Genomic DNA, 14,875 nt, shown 5'->3' on the forward strand with positions numbered 1-14,875 from the left:
GCATTTTTTTTTTTTAAGTCTGTTTTTCAGATAGGCTTTTCCCTATGGTCCTTGTACTATAGTTCTCCAAAGTAGCTGGGATTCATTGACAGCCATCACCCCTCCCACTTGTTTTTGAGCTAGGTCTTAACAACCCTTTGGCTGATCTGATTCAAACTATGTCTCAGTCTCTTAAGAGTGGGGATTACAGGCATAAATCATGTGTCTGACATGTATCTTTAGGTTTTTTGTTGTTGTTTTTGTCGGTCTGGGGCTTAAACTCTGGGCCTGAGTGCTGTCCCTACGCTCTTCAGCTCAAGGAGAACACTCTACCATTTGAGCCACAGCGCCGCTTCTGGTTTTCTAGTGGCTTATTGGAGATAAGAATCTCACGGACTTTTCTGCTCAGGCTGGCTTTGAACCGTGATCCTCAGAACTCAGCCTCCTGAGTAGCTAGGATTATAGGAGTGAGCCCCCATTGCCTAGCATCTTTAGGTTTTATATACTTACATTTCCTGCTTGGAAATATAAACATTTGTTTATCACTTCTGCTTTATGAATTCTGGTTCAAATTAAGCTTTGTCAGTTTTTGTTGTTTTTAATTACTTAACACCCAGCTAATTTTTCTCCTTACATTGTTTTTCTTTGAATTTATACTTCTTTAAAAAAATTCCACATTTCTTCTATTATTGCATTTACCTTTTGGATTTTTTTGTTTCCCTTTTCAAATGTTTTCCTTTTTTCTTAACCCATTTCTTATTTCTTTCTATTCTGTTTTCTTCCACCTGTCTTCCACTGTGTAAAATGGTTACCTATTTTGCAGTTTCTCCCACACTACTTAAAATTATTGAACAATTTTAATTTCTTCCTTCTACTTAAGATGGGTGCAGTTCGGATTGCAAACTGTAATCTCCACAATCAAACAGTTGGGGAAGGAATAAGTGCTGCTATTCAGGATTTCCAAGTGAGACAGTTTATTGAACAATTAAATAACTGCCGAGTGGGACTTCAGCCCGCTGTGCTGCGGAGGGCCTACTGGCTTGAAGCCGGGTCAGCCAATTTAGGACTTATTACTGTTGATATTGCACTAGCCGCAGTCCATCATTCTACACATGAAGCACAAAGACATTTCCTGGAAACTCATGATGCCAGAACTAAGAGGTGGGTGACAACTTTAACAATTGTAGTAGACTCAGATACAGATGAAAATGTCCTATATCATTGTAGAAGAAATTCTGTGTTTAGGAATGGAGTAAGAACATGAAGGACCTGATTCTTTTTTTTTTTTTTTGGTTGGTTGTGGGGCCTGAACTCTGGGCCTGGGCACTGTCCCTCAGCTAGCGCTCTACCATTTGAGCTACAGCACCACTTCCCCTGATTCTTAATTGAATTAAATACCTAATATTTCATCTCTAGTGATTGTACAGTTGCAGGAAATAACATTTTTTGAATGTTTTCCAACATTTACTTTGCTAATATAAAGCTTGAATCCATTTTGATTTTATGTTTTTATTTTTTGAAGTAATCTAAAGGAAGAGATTTAGAGATTTTTATACAAATACCTATTAAGATGCAAAAAGCATTCATTCTTAATACATTTTTATGTATTTTTTCCATTTTACAAAATTTTAGTTTTCACCCATTAATTTCTCCAAATAATTTGAAGGCTTCTTTTTTAGTTAAAAAGCAGTCTACTAACATTCATTTTTATTGACTTTTCATTAAACTTTAAATTGTTATAAGAAAACATCTTATAAAAATGGGCCTGGGAAGGTGGCTCAGTGGTAGAGTGCTTGTCTCACATGCATGAGGCCCTGGGTTCAATTCCTCAGCACCACATAAACAGAAAAAGCCTAAATTGGCTCTGTGGCTCAAGTGGTAGAGCTCTAGCCTTGAGCTGAAGAGCTGAGGGACAATGCCCAGGCCCAGAGTTCAGGCCCCACAACTGACAAAAAACAAAACAAAACAAAAAAAATCTGACTATGGAAGTACATGTATGATGAATGTTTTTCTGAGAACATGCATTTTGCAAGATACTAGTGGCTTGTTCATGATTGGTTCCCTACTACTTGAGTTATACCTTCAGTTTGACATTCTGCTGGTTAATTGGAGATGGACACTTAAGAGACTTTTCTGATCTGGGTGGCTTCAAAGTGTGATCCTCCAGGTCTTGGTCTCCTCATTAGCTAGGATTGCTGACTTGAGCCACTAGTACCTGGCTTAAAGTACTGGGTTTGACCCAATGGAGAAACAAATTTTTAAAAAGCTTGGGTTTCTTTATTAATTATTGTTTGTCTGCAGTTAGGTGAAGTGGCAGGACAAAAATTTGCTGATGAAATGAAGGAGCTCTTGGTAACTGAGGCTGTCTCAAATGGTTCATTTAGGTTTATTGCAATGCTCTACTTTGCCAACAGTTTAGCTGAATCTAGGATTTTACTCTGTTCAAAACCTAACATATTGGCCTAAAGTTTAATAAAAAATTTTAAATAGAAATTTTTAAATACTTTTGAGAATGTTAGCTATTTTTTAAAAACTGGATTTCAAGTTCTTATTTTTTATTTTTTTTTATATTTTTATGGTACTGGTTATTAAATCCAGAACATTGCATATGCTAGGTAAGGTTTTTACCTTTCTAGCTCTTTACTTTTTTTTTTTTTTGAGACAAAGTCTTATTATGTAGGTTAGCCTGGTTTCAAACTCCCTATCCTCTTGCCTTTGCATCCATTGTATTGGGTTTACAGGTGTATACCATACTCTAGGCTTGATTTTGATAATTGCTTCTTTTTTCATGTTTTTTTTTTTTTTTGGTGAGTTGTGGGGCTTGAACTCTGGACGTGGGCCTTGTCTCTCAGCTCTTCTGCTCAAGTCTACCACTCTACCGCTTGAGCCACAGGGCCACTTCCGGTTTTCTAGTGGTTTATTGGAGATAAAAGTCTCACGGACTTTCCTGTCTAGGCTGGCTTTGAACCGTGATCCTCAGATCTCAGCTTCCTGAGTAGCTAGGATTACAGGCGTGAGCTACGAGCACCCGGCTCATGGTGTGGTTTTTATGTGTACTATCTCTCACTTGACCTTGTAAGACTTTCTTAGAAAATAACATGATTAAAAAGATAAACCACAACATAAATGTCTTTTATGTTCATTTTTGTTTTAAAATACATTAACAATAAACTTGTATTTATTTATCTGCCAAAAGTTTTTTTTTATTTCTCAATGAATTGTCTTTTCTGTTGTTGTTTTTTGTTTCTTTTGTTTTGAATTTTGTGTAGGTTGTGGTTTTTGTGGCCAGATGACACCCTGAAGAATAAGAGATGCAGAAACAAATGTGGTTGTCTGGGTGGCTGCAGGTTCTTTGGTGGCACAGTAACTGGCTTAGATTTCTTCAAACTTGAAGAGTTGACACCTTCTAGTAGCTCAGCGTTTTCAAGCACAAGTGCAGAGTTTGATATGTATTATGGACAATCTTTGCTACAGCCTGGAGAGTGGATTATTACTAAAGAAATCCCTAAAGTAGTTGATGGTAATACATTATGTTGTTTATGTCTTATGGTAACTTTCAGTTGTTTTTTATCCATGTGCCATTCTGAGAGAAGTTCAGTGTTGTTTTGACCTATTAACTTTTGAATAATGTTTTAGGTAGGATTTAGTATAAGCCACACTTATTTACTAGCCAGATAAGGCTAGTAGTCCCTTTTGGAATCTTGGAGGGACAAATCTCATGTTGTTGATAATAGGTGGCTTTTCCTGAAAAGCTGGTCCTAAATATTGTCTTAGATGTCATCATTTCCCTGTACCACAGCTTCTAGAGGTACACTTAGGAGCAGTTGTGTTTCTTCTCTGTTTTACCATCTTTTATGGGAAAACTTAGCAGTAAGAATATTTATATTATTGGCCCCAAATTACCAACTACTTTTGCAAGACTTTTTTTGAAGCTAAAATTGAACATTTCAAGCAGAGAAATCTGATCTTTCCGTAAAGTCTTTAGGATAATTTTTGTAAATACAGTAGTTTTGCATGAGTGGCCTTAAGTGAATAGTTTTAGATTTAATTAGTGTCTTCTCCAAATACTCAGAAATGAAATTTTCTTTGAGTTTCTTAGTTATGCATCCCTGTACTTGAGGGTAATAATTACTATGAAATACATAAAAGTCTTAATACTCTATGAATATTTGGTCTTTTTGCTTTAATCTATTTAAAAAATTTTTCCTTTTGTTAGTAGACAAAAATAATAGAAAAGAAATAGTTTTAAGAGTTTTATATTTATTTCTCATGTGTAAAAGCTGTTAGAGAAAAGAGCTTGTCTTGTATAAGTCCTGTTTAAATGTTTTTTGATTAATAATACGTAATCATGTACATGTTAGGGAAATTTTCTAAAACTGATATTTTAAGGCGAAAACAAATACTGTTTAACTATCTTCTTAAAACTTTATTTAGTTACATTTGAATAATGTTCATCTTTAAAGGTTTACACTGGCATTTCTTATTTAATCCCAAAGTTACCATGGCTGGTAGATATTATCCTTGTTTTATAGGCAAGAATTGGGCTTTTTGCTGAGGCTAAGTTGTACAAAGTCCTACAGCTAAGAATATGTCCCAGTAGAAACTAGAACCAGTCACTTTGGTAATTCTTTTATTTTTATCACAGTTAGCAATCTTTACTCTTAAAAAGACAAGAAAATGAACGGGTAAGTTACAGATTATTGGAAGGTTTTGCAAATCTTATATACAATAAAGGAATTAGCATCACAATAAACAAAGGGCTCTACAATCCAGTGATAAGAAAACAAAACAACTCAATATTGCACAGAGGGGCTGAACTAATATTCCTTTAAAAAATAAAGTTGACAGTATTTATTAAATTTTAACTATCAACATCTCTCTCCCTTTCCTCCCCGCCTTCTTTTTTTTTTTTGCCAGTCCTGAGGCTTGAACTCAGGGCCTGGGCACTGTCCCTGAGCTTCTTTTGCTCAAGTCTAGCACTTTACCACTTGAGCCACAGTGCAACTTCTGGCCTTTTCTGTTTATGTGATACTGAGGAATTGAACCCAGGGTTTCATGCAAGCTAGGGAAGTACTCTGCTATTAAGCCACCTTCCCAGCCCTCCACCCCTTTTTAAATTGTTATTGTAGAGATAATACACAGAGAAGTTACAGTTACATGAGTCAGGTAATGAGTATAATTCTTCCTTCACTGTCTCCCAGTTTTTCCCTCCTGACCTCACAAGATGTATAGTTCATTTTCCACAGTGCATAGTTAGTACCACTGCTGTGTTTGTTTCTCTGCTAAATCTGGCACTAATCCTAAAAAGTGCTTGATTTTGTAATTTGAAACTTAACTACCACAAACTCAAGAGTATCTACAAGGAGAGATGGTACAAAAGGGAAAATAACTTCCCTTTCTAACAATGAACAAAGCAAAACTAATTATAATTCTTACTATGTTGAATAGAGAATCTCTATCCTTCTGGTGTGGTTCTTAGTAGTGAGTTATAAATGCTAAATTACCCTACCTCCCCTTCTCCCCTTGAAGATTGAAATTAGTCCCTACTCATGTATATGTGTTTATTATTGCTGAGTCTTAATAGCCAAGTATAGATGTGCCCTATCAGGATTTAATGAAGAAGTTCAGATTGGTAGAATTAAGGATCCACTCACTCAGTTCCTGTGATATAGAAGTAAACCAATTTTCCTTTTCATTTTTGTTGTTCATTTTGCATGTTGCATTTGTGACAGTTGCAGTAGATAGTATTACTTATATTGTAAGTCCCTAAGTCTCCACTCCCCCATCCTAGAATTCCATATAGAATTGTGTTCAAGGGATATTTGTCCCATTAACAAGTTCTCTTTTCTTGGGTAATGCAGAGATGGCAGAGGAGGGTAAAGCTGAACAATTCTTACTGGTGGTGTAGGGGGTTTACAGGCAGCTACAGAATTCTCCTTTTACGTCTTGGTGTACTCCACCTCCAGTTATATAATACATCATAGGACTCTTTTTGAAACTTTGAAATGATGGTAATCTACTCTGGTTGTAAAGTAGTTTTTGTTCATTAACCAAATCATATTTTGAGTGCTTTGTGTGTTTGAGGTGGTTCTAGGAACTGGAAGTATCTAGACTGGAAAATGATACAGTCTGTTCTCATTGAACTTTTAGATGTCAAAATGTTTAAATCTGAATTAAAGATATATGATGTTCTTGTTATTTAAACTTTCTTTGCAGTTTATTTTTACATTTTAATGCCAGAGATGGGATTGTGGTTTGTGTATGTACCTCATGCTCTACCACCAAGCTATTTCTGAAAATTTTTACATGAAAGAATCAAAAAGACAAAAAGTGTACTATCTATAGATTCTGAATCTAGACTTAAGAATATATCTATTTATGGTCTTTAACATGTTTGTACTTTAAAATGATTTTTTAAACTGCAATTAAGTTGTCATTTGTTATTGAAAAAATATTGCTTTGGAAACCTTCATGTTTGCTTAATGCACATTTGGTTTTTTTAGGTAATGTAAGTGGTATGAAAAGGAAAGAGTGGGAAAACAAGTCAGCAGGAATGGAAGGAGAGAGGAAAACCCAACACCTTAGTCTCCAAGTTCCCTTGCGATCTCATAGTTCTTCCTCTTCCTCAGAGGAGAATAGTAGCTCCAGTGCTGCACAGCCTTTGTTGGCTGGGGAAAAGGAAAGCCCATCTTCAGTTGCCGATGACCATTTGGTTCAAAAGGATTTCTTGCATGGTACCAAAAGAGATGATGGCCAAGTAAGGTCAGTAGTCAATTAGAATTAGAAACTTGATCATAATAGTTGCTTAAAATAGCTGTGAAAAACTTCTTCCTTCTCTACTTCCCCACTTTACAAGAGTTTTTTCCTTGTAACTAAATGTATTGTGAAATTACTGTTTTCCTTTTTGAATAAGTTACACGCACACATACACACATTCATTTCAAATATTAGGAAAGCACAGAAATTAATTCTTCCCATGCCATCATTCAGAATGAATTATTACTGTTATTCAGATCCTGGCCTTCTAGTTTGTAGCTCTTTACTAGCTTGCCATTTTCTTCTTTTGAAGCCCACTGTCCTCCTTGCATGATAGCCCAGTCCAGAATCTCCTGCTTTTTAGCTGTTTCTGCCTTAGTAAATGGCACTACTAAATCAGTTGTTGAAATGAAAAATACTGGCTCCTCTTCTTTGATAAAAAGCTCCTATGGGGCTGGGAAGTTGGCTCAGTGGTAGAGTGCTTGCCTTGCATGCCTGAGGCCCTGGGTTCAATTCCTCAGCACCACATAAGAAAAAAAAGCCGGAAGTGGCGCTGTAGCTCAAGTGGTAGAGCGCTAGCCTTGAGCTGAAGAGCTGAGGGACAGCGCCCAGGCCCAGAGTTCAGGCCCCACAACCGGACCCAAAAACAAAAAACAAAAAAAGATATTAAAAAAAAAAAAGCTCCTAGGTAGTTTGTTGGACAAACTTTCAGAAAATATGAACAAGATAAATACTCTTAAACATGCACTAGTATCTGTTATGGATTGAAGATTATATTCTAGATTTTTTAAAAGCATTTTATTGTGTTTAAGCTGTCTCATGCTTCTTTTGGAACAGCAAGGGATTATGAACATATAATGCAGTTTTGCTCCTTTGAATGGTTATTACAAATTTTTGGATTTTCTTTCGCTTGCAAAATGATGAAGATTACTAAAAGGATTTTTATAAATATACCAGTTTATGCTTATTTTATATTTATGCCCTGAATTAGAAATTTATCTGTTTTCTCTTTTAGTATTCCTGCAGAAATTTCAGGAACCAGCCCCGTGTCTCCTAACACTCAGGATAAATCAGTAGGTCAGTCTCCTCTTAGATCTCCCTTGAAGCGCCAAGCCTCTGTATGTTCCACTCGACTTGGAAGCACAAAGAGTCTTACTGCTGCATTTTACGGGGACAAACAGCCCGTTACAGTTGGAGTCCAGTTTAGTAGTGATGTCTCTCGTAGTGATGAGAATGTACTAGACTCACCAAAACAGAGGAGAAGTTTTGGTTCATTCCCATACACACCATCAGCAGATTCCAATTCATTTCATCAGTATCGATCAATGGATTCTAGCATGTCCATGGCTGATAGTGAAGCCTACTTCTCAGCAGCTGAAGAATTTGAACCCATCAGCAGTGATGAAGGACCTGGAACTTACCCTGGAAGAAAAAAGAAGAAAAAGCAAACACAGCAGATTGACTATAGTAGAGGTTCCATCTACCACAGCGTTGAAGGGCCACTAACTGGCCATGGAGAAAACATTCCAGATCCTCGAACTCTGCCATTCAAAACTCATCCGTCCCAGGCTTCATTTGTTTCTGCCTTAGGTGGCGAGGATGAAGTTATAGAGCATCTATATGTTATAGAAGGCGAGAAAACAGTAGAGAGTGAACAAATCACTTCTCAACAACCTGTAATGAATTGTTATCAGACTTACCTTACTCAGTTTCAGGTCATCAATTGGTCAGTTAAACACCCAACAAACAAGAGAACCTCAAAGTCCTCATTGCATCGTCCCCTTGATCTGGATACACCAACTAGTGAAGAAAGTTCATCATCATTTGAACAGCTATCCATTCCAACATTTAAGGTATAAATCAAATCAGTGATTTCCACTGATATAATTATTTAGAAAAGTATTTTTTTTTTTTTGTCAGTCGTTGGGCTTGAGCTCTGGGCTTGGGCTCTGTCCCTGCATGCTTCAGTTCAAGGCAAGCGCTGTACCACTTGAGCCACAGTGGTTTCTAGTGGTTTATTGGAGGTAAGAGTCTCATGGACTTTCCTGCCTAGGCTGGCTTTGAACTGTGATCCTCAGATCTCAGCCTCCTGAGTAATTAGGATTACAGGCATGAGCCACTGGCATGAGCAGAAAAGTAGGTTTTTAAAAATTGCTGTAAGAAATTCTGTTTTTGGTAAAGTTTCTGAAGTCAGAGCTCCATCTATAACAGTTAAATCTCAGGGTTATTGATGATTTCCACAAGTTTAAGCTAATTAGGGAATTTGATTTATGGTAATATAGTAGTAAGTTGACATAATGTCTGTCTTCATTTAAAACTGTGAATTTATTCAGTCCTACCTACTGTATTTGACCTTTTACAATTTAATGTGTGTTAACTGTATTTCTGTAAATTACTGTTTTAGAAAGGCTAAAAACTACCTCTAAATCAAGTTAGTGATAATAGCCGCCATGAAAATCCTTACTTTTAAAGATAATGAATTATAAGGGAAATTTTTATGTTGTTAAGGACTAAAATTAAGTATGTAAAGTCTTAATGGAACTTAAAGGATGATTAATAGTTGAGGATGGGAGGACTTAGGACATAGCATTTCAGGCAGACAGGGATCTTCCTAAAGCCATACGGTGGGAAAGAAGTCAGCACACTTGAGAAGTAGTGAGTTAGGAGACTTGTTTGTGATGAGGTTGGAGACCAAAAAGGGGCCAGATCATTCAACACTTACAATCTTTGGCATTAGGAGTTGGAATTTAATTTTAATTTTATTGGGAAATTTAGGGCCTTTAAGGAAATATGATATGACCTCAGGTACTTTGCCACCATTGAGAAAGGAGGTGGATGATGATTTAGGAAGTCAGTGCAGGGGCCTGCAAGAGATTTAGATGCCCTATTAATGATAGAAATGTAATCATGAATGTTATTGGAGTAACTTAGAGTTGCAAAGTTATGATTTTAAGATTTTGCTCACCTCTTAACTTGTTTGAGATACATTTCCCATGTGAAGATTTTGATTATTCCATGTAGCAATATATTGATACAGACATTTTCTTCTGTAAAACTGAATTGTATTTGCAGTGCAAATTCTGTTCAGAATCTTGGAAGTATGTAATTATTTCTGCACTTAAAAATTTCTAGTTAGTTGGATTTCTAGGGATGGTAGGTCAAGGAATTTATTCATTTGGTGTGTGTATGTGTGCGCGTGCGTGCGCATTTGTGTGCGCCAGTACTGGGATTTGAACTCAGGGTCTTGGCTCTCCTTTGGCTTTTCTTATGCAAAGCTGATGTTCTACCAATTGAGCCACACCTCCACTTCTGACTTTTTATTCGGTCCTGAGGCTTGAACTCTGGGTTTGGGCGCTCTCCCTGCGCTCTTTAGCTCAAGGCAAGCACTCTACTGCTTCCGGTTTTCTAGTGGTTTATTGGAGATGAGAGTCTCACGGACTTTCCTGCCGGGGTTGGCTTTGAACCATGATCCTCAGATCTCTGCCTCCTAAGTAGCTAGGATTACAGATGTGAGCCACTGGCACCTGGCCTGACTTTTTGGTAGTTAACTGGAATAAGAGTCTCACAGATGTTTCTGCCTATGCCGTCTTTGAACTGAAGTTCTCAGATCTCAGCCTCATTAGCTAGGATTACAGGTGTGAGCCACCAGTGCCTGACTAGGAATTTCTGTTTTTTGACAAGTTGGAAAATAGAGCTTAGGAAATAAGAGTTTTCTCCATTAAATTGAAACAACCCATAGCACTTTTATAGCTTTAGGCAGGTTTACTTACTCATCTTATTTATCCCTTATGGATGTAAAATGAAAATCTAGTTTTGTAAAATACAGTTTAATACTTCTCTGGGTCTCTTTTCTACCTAAAAGTTGGTTTGCCAGCAAAACAAAAAAAGAAATGACATCAGAAAAACTTAGTACTACAGACTGAATGTGATGGTTCACACCTGTAATACTAGCAATTCAAGAGATTTTTGAGCAGTAGGATCATAGGTCAAGGCCAACATAAGCAAAATGTTCATGAAACCCCATCTCAAAAGCTGGGTATTGTAGTGTATACCTAACTTTATGGGAAGCAAATGGGAGGATCATAATCAAGACTGGCTTAGGGATAAATGTGACACTTCATATCCTCAAAATAAGTAAAGCAAAAAGGATTGAGAACATAGCTCAAGTGGTAGAAGCATCTCCCTAGTAAGTGCAAGGTGATGAGTTCAAACCCCGGTCCTGAAAGCAAAATGAAAGAACTCTGGAGGAAAGACATTTAAAATCTTGTGTTAGTTGTACCCTTTTACTTTCATTGCTGCTGTATTATTTATTTAAACTACAGAAAATGAACAGTCAGATCTCCTGAAACTGGAGGACTTTGCCCTGAATAAGCAAGAGAAGATGTTTCCCCACTGACAGGCATAGTGGGAAAAAATTGAAATTACCAGTTGAATTGTTTCGTGATTTTTTAATTTTTTCTGTTGATATTGAATATATCAAAATCTGTCAGTCATAAAATTAGAGAAATAATACTAAAGTTCTAGATGATAAATATTATTTATTTTATCCTAGGTTATCAAACAGGGGCTCACAGCTAATTCCTTGTTAGATAGAGGCATGCAGATTTCAGGATCAAGTTCAAAGTAAGTAGGAATTACTTATTTTTATTTGGTTGTTGTTTATATTTTTTTTAGTGATAAGGTCTTGCTATGTTTTCCAGGCTACCCAGGAAATTCTGGGCTCAAGGGATCCTTGTGCTCCTGTTGCTGGGACTACACTATCATGCTCAGCTAAAAATTTTGTAGTTTTAACTTTAAACAGAGTCTTCTTTAGTGACTTGAATTTGGGTTTTAGTTTGAGAATAAATTACTATTGTCTAGGTGCAGTGGTTCCTGCCCTATATAATTTCAGCTGTGCAGAAGCCACAAGTTGGGAGGATTGCTTTTTTTTTTTTTTTTTCCCTTAAAGGAAGTCTTTTTTTTTTTTTAATTTTATTTTATTTTATTTGAGAACATACTGTACAGAGGGGTTACAATTACATTGGCAGGATAATGCATACATTTCTTACCAAGCATTGCAGCCTCCTCCTTTGTTTACCCTTCACCTCCCTTCCCAGCCTCCCCCCTCCCCCCCACCCAATCATACCCCCCCACACACACACCGACATTGTAAAGCTTGCTTTGACATGACATTTTGTAATTCTCCTTGTTACAACAGGTCCACCTAAAATCCTTAAACGACTTGTTTGTCCCCATCTCCTCCACATGTTATACTGACATCAAATAAAGTGAAAGCGGGGGTTACACTGTGGGGGAGGGACATACAAAGCAACAAAGAAATAATCTTATAAATGCGTTAGAAACACATGCATGAAAGAAACGAAGACATTAAAATACATATTTAAGGGTTCGGTTTCCTAACATCACATTATCTGATCTTTTCCGCTTGACTCATACCTATACTAGATATTGCAAATAAGGGAAACCATGGGACCTATGTTTCTTTGGGCCTGGCTTACTTCACTTAATATAATTTTTTCCAAGCCTTTCCATTTCCTAACAAATGGGGAAATGTCATTCTTTCTGATGGAGGCATAGAATTCCATTGTGTATATATACCACATTTTCTTGATCCATTCATCTACTGAGGGGCTTCTGGGTTGGTTCCATATCTTAGCTATGGTAAATAATGCTGCAATAAACATAGTTGTGCTGGTAGCTTTAGTGTGGTCTTGTTTGTATACATTTGGGTAAATGCCCAAAAGTGGGATTGCTGGATCATAGGGGAGATCTATGTGAAGTCTTTTGAGGAACCTCCATACTGCTGGGAGGATTGCTTTTCAAGTACATTCTGGATAAAAAGATACTGCGATTCACATTTCAACCAATAAAAATGTGGATATACTGATATATGCTTGTGATCCCCAGCTACAGAGGAGATGTTGTTGGGATCACAGTATAGGTTGGCCTGGACAAAAAGTTAAGACCTATTCAACAAATAAGCAGAAAGAGTTATTAGGAGCTAGGCTCTATGGTTAGAGAACCTGACTGATAAGTATCAGGCCCTGAGTTCAAACCCCAATAATGCAAAAACACAACCAATTACCTCAAATTATGTAGTTCCTTTGCTTTTTATGACTTTGGCTGCATTTACTGAGAGCTAGTATAGTTTCTATTAAGTCTACTATGAAAATCAGAACTTGGCATACCAATATTTAATAAGAATGCAATATTGTGTATACTTTTATTGTTGAATATATTGGTTTCTTTGCCATTTTGCATTTTAGTACATGGTTTGGCTTATGTTTGAAAAGTATTGAGGGCATGATATAGTAAGTCCAACTTGCTGAAATATTGTGTTGAAGTAGATACCATTGAAATGTTTATTCACCTTAAGGAACTCCAACTTCTACTACTATTCAATCTTTTTTTAAATACATGCTTTGCTTTTTAAATTGAATAGCACACCATATACCCCACTGGAAAAGAAAATCGTAGATCATACAGATGATGAGACATTGACCGAAGAGTGGACCTTGGATCAGCCAGTCTCTCAGACCAAGACAACGGCCATAGTAGAAGTAAAAGGAGCTGTTGGTATTGTTCTGACTCCACTGGTGGCTGAGGCATTAGACAGGTATTAATGTTTACAAATACAACTATTCCTTTATTAAATGACACATGGATATGATGTTATATGGTATGCTATGTTAATGAGGAAATTTGTAGCTGGGCGCTGGTGGCTTACACCTGTAATCCTAGCTACTCAGGAAGCTGAGATCTGAGGATCACATTCAAAGTCAGCCCAGGCAGGAAAGTCCATGAGACTCTTATCTCCAATAAACCACTCAGAAAACTAGAAGTGGTGCTGTGGCTCAAGTGGTAGAGTGCTTGCCTTGAGCTGAAGAGCCGAGGTACAGCGCCCAAGCCCAAGCCCAGAGTTCAAGCCCCACGACCGACAAAAAAAAAGAAAGAAATTCATTTTAGTGTACTTGTTTTAGTTATGTGAAAATGGAAATGCCTTTAAAGATCTGTGTTTCATGGAGGTATTAAGTTTACACATGTAGCAATTGGTTGATCAGTGAGTGATCTGTTCTAACAATGTGTCTCAGCACCATCCTTGCAATTTGTACACATATGTAGAGTGGAATTACCCACTAATTTAGGATTAAAAAAAAGAACTCTGTTTCAGTTAATCATCTGTTATTCTCTCAACCAAAATTATATTACAATGTATTATATATATATACAAAATATATATAATATATATATATTCCCTTATTTGTTTACTTACTTTTTAAGTAGATACACACACATATACACACACATATATTTCTATATGGATTAATAAGCATAAAGTTATCAAACACCTGGGAATGACATTGTTTCATATTCTCACTATATTATCTAGTTAATGAACACATAAAAGGGAAATAATAGGTACTCTGTCTTGCAAGGAAACTATAGTCTATCCCTAGAGGTAAGGCTTATATGAATAAAAGCCAGGATGGAATATAATGGAATAGAAAGTTTTGTGGAAAACATTGAGCTCTGATGGAAGAGTTTAGAAGGGCTTCAGTGGGGACCAGTTTTAATGAAAGTCTTCTTTAAATGGAAAGGTTCATAGTTTATATGATATCCTGCTGGATAGGATGGCTCATTTCTATAATCTTAACTACTTGGGAGACTATAATGGGAATAACTGAAGTTTGAGGCTAGCCTACGAAATACATTCAGTGATACCTTTTCAAATAATAGCTGTGTGTGGTGGCACATATCTGTCATCCTAGCTATGTGAGAAGCTGAGATCCATGTGAATGGAAAAAGCTGAAGTGCAGTGGTATGTACCTGTCATCTTTGCTTTGGCAGGAAGTATAAAAAGGAAGATTGTTGACCAGGGCAAAAAGCAAGCCTAGCTCAAAATAGCCAGTAAATATGAAGGACTGGAAGTATGGCTAAATAGTATGAAAATCAACCAAGTGGGTTAAAGAGTTAAATATAAGGCCAGCAGCTATGTATCTAACAGGAAAAATAATAGAGGAAATACTCAAGTTGAATGGGCCAAGGATATTTTGGACAAGACCCACTAAAGCATAGGGAACAAAGCAAACATTAACAAATTAAATTAAAAAGTTTATGCTTGCCAAAGCATTCAATAAAG

General features: G+C 36.7%; 1 protein-coding gene across 7 annotated transcripts in view; it reads left to right on the forward strand.

Moving 5' to 3' along the window:
• Positions 1-14,875, forward strand: part of Bltp1 (bridge-like lipid transfer protein family member 1) — a 181,760-nt gene that overhangs the window by 70,973 nt on the left and 95,912 nt on the right. For all 7 annotated transcript variants that reach the window (XM_070022544.1, XM_070022549.1, XM_070022547.1 and 4 more), the window contains exons 26-31: positions 860-1,140; positions 3,249-3,499; positions 6,483-6,741; positions 7,751-8,588; positions 11,288-11,358; positions 13,178-13,351. In XM_070022544.1, coding sequence (XP_069878645.1) covers positions 860-1,140; positions 3,249-3,499; positions 6,483-6,741; positions 7,751-8,588; positions 11,288-11,358; positions 13,178-13,351 — 1,874 coding nt within the window. The remainder of the gene's footprint in view (positions 1-859; positions 1,141-3,248; positions 3,500-6,482; positions 6,742-7,750; positions 8,589-11,287; positions 11,359-13,177; positions 13,352-14,875) is intronic.

This window comes from Dipodomys merriami, unplaced genomic scaffold (genome assembly GCF_024711535.1).
Source record: "Dipodomys merriami isolate MVZ:Mamm:240054 unplaced genomic scaffold, mDipMer1.0.p SCAF_15, whole genome shotgun sequence".
Taxonomy (NCBI): domain Eukaryota; kingdom Metazoa; phylum Chordata; class Mammalia; order Rodentia; family Heteromyidae; genus Dipodomys; species Dipodomys merriami.